This window comes from Pipistrellus kuhlii, unplaced genomic scaffold, assembly GCF_014108245.1.
Source record: "Pipistrellus kuhlii isolate mPipKuh1 unplaced genomic scaffold, mPipKuh1.p scaffold_m20_p_66, whole genome shotgun sequence".
Classification (NCBI taxonomy): Eukaryota; Metazoa; Chordata; class Mammalia; order Chiroptera; family Vespertilionidae; genus Pipistrellus; species Pipistrellus kuhlii.
Window position 1 is genome coordinate 516,430 of NW_023425569.1, and position 8,407 is coordinate 524,836.

At 45.8% G+C, this 8,407-nt stretch overlaps 1 protein-coding gene, 1 long non-coding RNA gene and 1 pseudogene across 3 annotated transcripts in view; all 3 read left to right on the forward strand.

Moving 5' to 3' along the window:
- The window catches only part of POLR2D (RNA polymerase II subunit D), a 33,351-nt gene extending 29,895 nt beyond the window's left edge, over nt 1–3,456 (forward strand). The window contains exons 4-5 of one of the 2 annotated variants that reach the window (XR_006740424.1): nt 510–795; nt 3,105–3,456. Coding sequence is in view for 1 of the 2 variants with exons in the window: in XM_036420317.2 (XP_036276210.1) it covers nt 510–588 (79 nt within the window). In the remaining variant the exon portion in view is untranslated. Of the gene's footprint in view, nt 1–509; nt 960–3,104 lie in introns of those variants that run through there. The other variant, XM_036420317.2, reaches the window with a different exon arrangement.
- LOC118708841 lies at nt 651–4,389 on the forward strand (annotated as a pseudogene).
- Nucleotides 4,390–6,288: 1,899 nt separating this feature from the next.
- On the forward strand, nt 6,289–7,090 carry LOC123651600. The gene is made up of 2 exons (XR_006740419.1): nt 6,289–6,633; nt 6,990–7,090. It is a non-coding gene; the product is annotated as an uncharacterized LOC123651600 (long non-coding RNA).
- The last annotated feature ends 1,317 nt before the right edge of the window (nt 7,091–8,407 follow it).

The following is an 8,407-nucleotide window of genomic DNA, read 5'->3' on the forward strand; positions in this document are numbered from 1 at the left end:
CTGCAAACAAGGTACATGCCCCTGACCAGAATCGAACCCGGGACCCTTCAGTCCCCAAGCCGACGCTCTATCCATTGAGCCCAACCGGTCCCGGCAGTGCTGATATTTCTTATAGGTGTCTTTACATGTACATATTGTTAGCACAAAAATATTTATCAGCATGATAAATGCCAAATGTAGGACAGTAGTCACTTCTGGGGAAGGAAAGGAAGGTTTTGAGATGGACAAGTATGCAGTCATCAGTTTTTTCCTGTTGTGTTTATTAAAGAAATCTAAATCAATTAAGGCTAACTATGAAGGTTACCTTATTTCCTATACCTTTAATATGTTTTAAACACTTCAAAATGTTTCTTAAAAGGATGGCAAGAAATTAAGATGGAAACGTAAAAGTGTCGGTTTTTAGGGATAAATGGAGAGGTGGGCAACTTGGATAAATACTGGCTCGAGTTAACGTGAGTGTGGGCATGCTGTCAGCCGCTGAGACACTCATGGCTGCTGTGTCCTTGCAGCCTGGAGGGGCGATTTGAAGACGAGGAGCTGCAGCAGATCCTCGATGACATCCAGACCAAGCGCAGCTTCCAGTACTAATCTCCAGCACCGTGCTGCCGAGCGAGCCCCCGCGGCACGTCTCCAGGACCTGAAACTCCCGGATGGCACGGGACACGGGACAGCAGCACTGCTCGGGCTTGGTTTGGGTTGCTGTTTCAGACTTGGCTGTTAGATCATGACGACCAGGGAGTCTTGGAGAGACCTTGCTGTGCTGCTTGCTGGCTGCCTGAGCTCCCCCTGGAGAGGGTGAGGGGTGATTACATATAAACCATGCTGTTGTCTACCTCATATCGAGGGTTTGGCCCTGTGTTATTTTTTATTCCTCGTAGTTCATGTTTTGGTTTCAATGTCTTTATAGTTTTTAAAACATATAAAGCTGGAATGGTAAACAACAGTCTTATCTAAATGCACAAGGAATAATTAAGCCAGACCTGTATCAATATTTGAAATTCTTAAAGATAGGATGGTGGTGTTGATTACCAGAGAGAGCCTTGACATTTTTGTGCTTAACCCGGAGACAGGAGGAAGCTCACGAGGGAAAGCAGTTATGTCAGAGGATCACTGCTGAGTGAGTGGAGCCTGTAGACTTGAGGTAGACAGCACTTTGCCTTTTTTCTTGCACTGTTGCAGAATTTAGTTTTGGACTAAGTGATCCTAATGTACTTAATTTTTCACTCCTAAACTAAGATGTTTTTTCTTCATGCCAGACATGAAGGTCTCAACACTTTCTTTGTTTTTGTTTTTTTAATCCTCACCCGAGAATATTTTTCCACTGATTTTCAGAGAGACAGAAAGGCAGAAATATTGATATGAGAGAAACATCTAGATTGGGTTGCCTCCTGCACATGCCCTGACCAAGGCCTGGACCAGGGAGTATTCTGCAACTGAGGTACATGCCCTTGACTGGAATAGAACCTGGAACCCTTTGGTCCATAGACCAGTGCTTTATCCACTGAGCCAAACTGGCTAGGGCCACGCTTTGAAATCCTTTGTATGTGCATCCCATCCAAACCTCTGCTGGGTTTTGGCCCAGATGTTTGCTGCAGCGGTATTCTGGAAGGACAGAGTTTGCCCCTTCCTGAAACACTACAGTGAAACCTTTCTAAGAGCTAAACACTTTAGCTTTGATTTTTATGAAGGGAAATATGCCTGGTGTCTTCATAGTTGGGGATTTTTTTTTGTTGTTGGCTTGAAATGAATTCATGATCCAAAGAAGAGGTTGAGGCCCTAGCTGTTTTGTCTCAGTAGGTAGAGTGTTGGCCAGCGGACTGAAGAGTCCCGGGTTCAGTTCCAGTCAAGAGCACATAGAAACATCTACACGTCTCTCTCATCACAGATGTTTCTGTCTCTCCCTTTCTCTTCTCTGTGAAATCAATAAAAATATTTTTTTAAAAGAGGTTGAGGAGCCTTAACAGGTTTGGCTCAATGAATAGTGCGTCGGCCTGCATACTGAAAGGTCCCAGGTTCGATTCCAGTCAAAGGCAGCTGATTGATGTTTCTTTCTCATTGATGTTTTTAACTCTCTATCCCTCTCCGTTCCTCTCTGTAAAAAGTCAATAAAATATATTTAATTAAAAAAAAGGAGCTTGAGGAAAGAACAAAGTTGGCTTTAAAGGCCAAGATAGTTTTATATTAGCTGCTAAGACAAAAATAAAATGTGTTTATTTTTATAAATTCTTAAATGACATGGTTTTGTCACCAGTATTCTTATTAATGTTTAAAAGGAATGACAGCCAGCCTGACTGATATGGGTGAGTGGTTGTCATCACCTGCACCCAGAGTTTGCTGGTGGGTTCTCAACAGGGCGTGTGCAGGAGGTGGCTGATTGATGTTTCTATCTTTCCCTCCGACTCCCTTTACCTCTAAAAGTAAATATATATATATATATATATATATATATATATATATATATATATATGAAACAAATGACAACTCTTCAACTTATAAAAATTGAAGTAATGTGTTCATCTTTAGACAACTTCACTTCTTTTAGACTGACCAGTTGTGAAATGTGGAAAATAATATTTGTGTGCACTAAATTTTGAGATTATCAAATGAGAAATATTAAAAGCAACCCATTAATATCTGATATATTTTTTATTCCAGTAAATGTTGGCTGTTGTTATGTTCAGTAGATGAACAGGAATAGGTGATAAATCAGCTTGCTTCATAGAAAGTAGTGCAAGAATTTGGTAGCATATCAAATTGTACTGGTATCAGACTAGGAAACCAAATTGCTTATTCCTAAATCTCCAGAATTACTTTTTTAAAAAAATATAATAAACTTTTACTCGGATTATTACAGGTTTTCCTCTGCCCCCCCCCCCCCACCCCATAGCTCCCCTCCACCTGATTCCCCACCCCACCCCATGCCCTTACCCCCTGCCACTGTCTTCATCCATAGGTGTAAGATTTTTGTCCAATCTCTTCCCACACCCTGCAGACCCCCCTTCCCCTGAGAATTGTCAGTCCACTCCCTTTCTATGTCCCTGATTCTATTATATTCAGTCCATTCTGTTCTTCAGATTTTTTTTTTTTATTCTCTTGATTTTTAGATTCACTTGTTGGTAGGTATGTATTTGATGAACAAGGCTGTCTCCCGGCAAAAACAAAGCTGATCCTCACAGCCAGTTGGTCTGACGGTCAACTCCTCCCAGTGATACCAACAACAATCGACTTAACTACAGATTTTCGGTCCCGGCGGCGCCCACACGGCTGCTCCCCGAGAATCCACTCCACTCCCCGAAACCATAACGGAACAGACCATCTCCTTCGCCAAGGACTTCCTGACCGGGGGCGTCGCCGCCACCATCTCCGAGATGGTGGCCCCAATCGAGAGGGTCGAGCTGCTGCTGCAGGTGCAGCATGCCAGCCAGCAGACCACGGCGGACAAGCAGGACAAGGGCATTGTGCGCATCCACAAGGAGCAGGCGTGCTGAGCTTCTGTGGGGCAGCCTGGCCAACGTGATCCGCTACTTCCCCACGCAGGCCCTCCACTTTGCCCTCAAGGACAAGTACAGGCAGGTGTTCCCAGGCGGCGTGGACAAGCACACGCAGTTCTGGCGCTACTTCGCCGTAACCTGGCCTGGGGGGGCGGCGGGCGCCACATCCCTCTGCTTCCTGTGCCCGCTGGACTTCGCCCGCACACGCCTCGCCACGGACGTGCGAGGGCAGTTCAAGGTCCTCGGGGACCGTCTGGTGCCGGTGACCCGCTCGGGCGGCGTCCGGGGCCTGTACCGGGCTTCACCGGCCGAGCAGGGCATCGTCACCCACCGCGCCGCCTGCTTCGGCGCGCACCACACGGCAAAGGCATGCTCCCGGACCCAAGAGCGCCCCGTCTCCATCGGCCGGGGGGCCGCCCAGCGGGGGCCGGCGTGGCCGGCATGGTCTACCCTTCGACACCGTGAGGCGGCGGATGGTGGTGCAGTCAGGGCGCAAAGGAGCCGACATTATTACACGGGCACCATCGACTGCGGGCGCAAGGTCTTCCTCGTCCGGGACGAGGGCGGCGAGCCTTCTCCAAGGGGGCCAGTCCAGCTTGCTGTGGGGCATGGGCGGCACCTTCGTGCTGGTGCTCTGCGACGAGTTCAAGAAGGTCCTCTAGGCCCCCGTTCCCACGCTGCCCCCACGCCGGCCCCAGGGCCCCCCGAATCCCCCAGCCGACCAGACTCCCCCATCCCCCCGGCCGGATCACATCAGTGCTGGGAAGGAGTCTGACGAGACCCTCTCCGATCACGACCACTGACACCCCCAATCCCCCTCTGTACCCCCAAACCGGGCTTTGGGGTCTGGGGGCCTCCCCAGCTGACCAGACACCCCCCGTCCCACTGGCCCAATCATGGCAGCCCCAGGTGGGGCCTAGGATGAGGCCCTCTCTGATCATGACCACTAACACCCCTGTTCCCGCCCTGTACCCCCAAACTAGGCCCCGATCTGACCAGACACCCCCCGTCCCTCTGGCCCAATCATGGCAGTCCCAGGCGGGGACCTAGGACGAGACCCTCTCCGATCACAACCAGATGCCCCTAGTTCCCACCCTGTACCCGCAAACTTGCCACGGGTCTCCCACCCCCCCCTCACCCCCGATCTGACCAGACACCCCCTTCCCCCCGGCCGGATCATGGCAGCCCCTGGCGGTGACCTAGGATGAGACCTTCTCTGATCACGACCACTGATACCCCCCATTCCCATGCTGTACCCCCAAAATGGGCCCCAAAGCCCCCCAGCCGACCAGACACCCTCCCGTCCCCCCAGCTGGATCTTGGCAACCCTGGGTGTGGACCTAAGACGAGACCCTCTCCGATCACGAGCACTGACGCCCCCCCTCACCCTGATACGGGGGGCAGGGGGTCCTCCAAAACCCCACTGGTTCCCATGTGTAGCTTTTATTTAAAGGAAAATCATGCTGCCTTCCGAGTTTCCACACAGCTGACTTCTCCCAAAAAAACCTCCTCTCTGTTGGGCATTCTGCAAACAATTAATTAAAACATACACACACGGAGAAAAAAAGGGGGGGGGGGAGTGCACCAAGAGTGTCCACCTCAGGTAACGGGAGGCTGACCCACCGGGACATATAGGACACCAGCACACAAAGCCACCCTACCAACTCAGGGAAGCGGTGAAAATGCGGAGACAAAAAAAAACATCACAAACGAAATGGAGGAAAACAAAACAACTGAGATAGAGTTCAAAACCATGGTTATAAGGTTTTTCAGAATTTCTAGAAAAGGCTGATAAATTTAGCAAGACCCTTGTGGATATGGAAAAGGACCAACTAGAACATAAACTGAAATAAAAAAAATATTATCTAGCACCCAAAAGCAAACTAGAGGAATGCAAGAATCAAGTCAAAGATTTGTAATAGAAAGATGCAAAAATCACTTAGCCCGAAAAGCAAAAAGAAAAAAATCCAAAAATTTGAAGATAGTGTAAGAAGCCTCTGCGACAACTTGAACCATACCAACATCCGAATTATGGGGGTGCCAGAAAAAAAGAACAAGATACTGAAAACCTATTTGAAGAAATAATGGCTGAAAACTTCCCCCACCTGGTGAAAGAAATAGACTTACAAATCTAAGAGGAACACAAAACCCCAAACAAAAGGAATCCAAAAAAGAACCACACCAAGACACATCATAATTAAAATGCCAAGAGCAGCCAAAACCGTTTTTGGCTCAGTGGTAGAGTGTCCGTCTGCGGACTGAAAGGTCCCAGGTTTGATTCCAGTCAAGGGCATGTACATTGGTTGTGGGCACATCCCCCGTGGGGGTTGTGCAGGAAGTGGCTGATCGATGATTCTCTCATCGATGTTTCTGGCTCTCTATCCCTCTCTCCCTCTCTGTAAAAAAATCAATAAAATATATTTTAAAAAGAAAAGTGGATTTATTTTAAAAATAAATAAGTAAATAAAATGCCAAGAGCAAAAGACAAAGAATATTAAAAGGAGCGAGAGAAAAACAACTACAAGAGAACTCTTACATGATTGTCAGCTGATTTCTCAGCAGAAACTATGCAGGCCAGATGGAAGTGGCAAAAAATATTCAAAGTGAGGAACAGCAAGAACCTACAACCAATAGTACTCTATCCAGCCAAGCTGACATTCAGAATTGAAGGTCAGCTAAAGAGCTTCACAGATAAGAAAAAGCTAAAGGAGTTCACCACCACCAAACCAGTATTAAATGAGATGCTGAAAGGTATTCTTAAGAAGAGGAGGAAGAAGAAAAAGGTAAATATAAAAAATTATGATCAACATATACGTATCTATCAATAAGTGAATCTAAAAATCGAGTGAATTATTAATCTAAGGAACAGAATAAACTGGTGAATATAATAGAATCGGGCATAGAAAGGGACTGACAACTCAGGGGGAAAGGAGTGGGGGGGGTGTGGGATGAGACGACAAATTGTACATCTGTGGATGAGTACAGTATGGGGGGAAGAAAGGGAAGAGGGTGAGATGGGAACAGGAGGAGGGTATCTATGGGGATCAAAAGGAACAACTGTAATCTGAACAATAAAGATTTATTTTAAAAAATTTTTAAAGTCTACCTCTTTACTAATGTCAAAAAATTTTGAAAGCTATTTGTTTTTTTTTGTGTGTGTGTGTGTGTGTGTGTGTTTTAATATATATTTTATTGATTTTACACAGAGAGGAATTGAGAGGGATCGAGAGTTAGAAACATCGATGAGAAAGAAACATCAACCAGCTGCCTCTTGCACACCCCCCACTGGGGATCTACCTGCAACCAAGGTGTGTGCCCTTGACTGGAATCGAACCCGGGACCTTTCAGTCTGCTGACCGATGCTCTATACATTGAACCAAACCGGTTTTGGCTTTTTTTTTTTTTTAAATAAATTTCTTTATTGATTAAGGTGTTACATATGTGTCCTTATTCCCCCATTACCCCCTTTTCTCCCCCCTTATTGAAAGCTATTTGAAGGAAACATCTGGAAATAGTGAAAAAGTGATTAACATCTTTTGGAAGAACCTCTTTCCTAATTTTGCCTTTTCAGTACGCTGATAACTTGTATGTTGAATTTACTTTCTTTTTTTTTTCTTTTTTTTTAACTTTTATTGATTTTTCACAGAGAGGAAGAGAGGGGGACAGAGAGTTAGAAACATCAATGAGAGAGAATCATCGATCAGCTGCCTCTTGCACATCCTCTACTGGGGATGTGCCCGCAACCAAGGTACATGCCCTTGACCGGAATCGAACCTGGGACCTTTCAGTCTCCAGGCCGACACTCTATCCACTGAGCCAAACCAGTCCTGGCTGTATGTTGAATTTAAAAAACAAAATTATAAACCCTGGCTTGCATTAGGCAGTGGTTAGCTTGACAGCCCGCACAGCAAAGGTCCCAGGATCATTTCCTAGACAAGGGCACATAATGCCTCCCTTGTAGGTTCAGTCTTTAGCCCTGGAAGAAAGTGTGCAGGAGGCAACTAGTCATCAATGTGTCCCTCTTACTGGATCTTTCTCCAACTCTCGTTAAAAAAATAAAAATTAAAAAATCAGTGGAGCCGGCACCGGTTTGGCTCAGTGAATAGAGCGTCGGCCTGCAGACTGAAAGGTCCCGGGTTCGATTTCAGGCAAGGGCATGTACCTTGGTTGCGGGCACATCCCCAGTAGGGGGTGTGCAAGAGGCAGCTGATCGATGATTCTCTCTCATCGATGTTTCCTACTCTCTATCCCTCTCTCTTCCTCTGTGAAAAATCAATAAAATATATATATATTTTTTTAAATCAGTGGAAAAACTATTGTCAGGTGAGGGTAAACAAAATCAAACTAACAAAACAAAACCCCAAAATGCGTCATCTTTTAAAGCTTCCAATGTTCATATCTGTAATTCTATTAAAGGTGGGTCAGGAACAGGGACTGGTGTCCTTTTAATTCAGAGTATCTCTTGAGCGATATTAATAATGGGCTGGGGTCATGCATGTCCCAAATATATTTTTATTTATAGAGAACTTAACAGTTCATGTTCAGAGGGAACTGAAATTGTGAGGTATTTGATAATGCTTTCTCAATTTAGTGATGGCAGAGGGTAAAAAACAAAAAAGACATGATTATGTAAATTTAAAAACTAAAATCACTAGCCTAAACTGGTTTGGCTCAGTGGATAGAGCATCGGCCTGTGGTCTGAAAGGTCCCGGGTTCGATTCCAGTCAAGGCATGTACCACCTCAGTTGGGGGCACATCCCCAGTGGGGGATGTGCAAGAGGCAGCTGGTCGATGAATCTCTCTCATCGATGTTTCTATAATAACTCTCTATCCCTCTTTCTTCCTCTCTGTAAAAAATCAATAAAATATATTTTAAAAAAAATAAATAAAAATAAAAACTAACATTACTAAAAGCA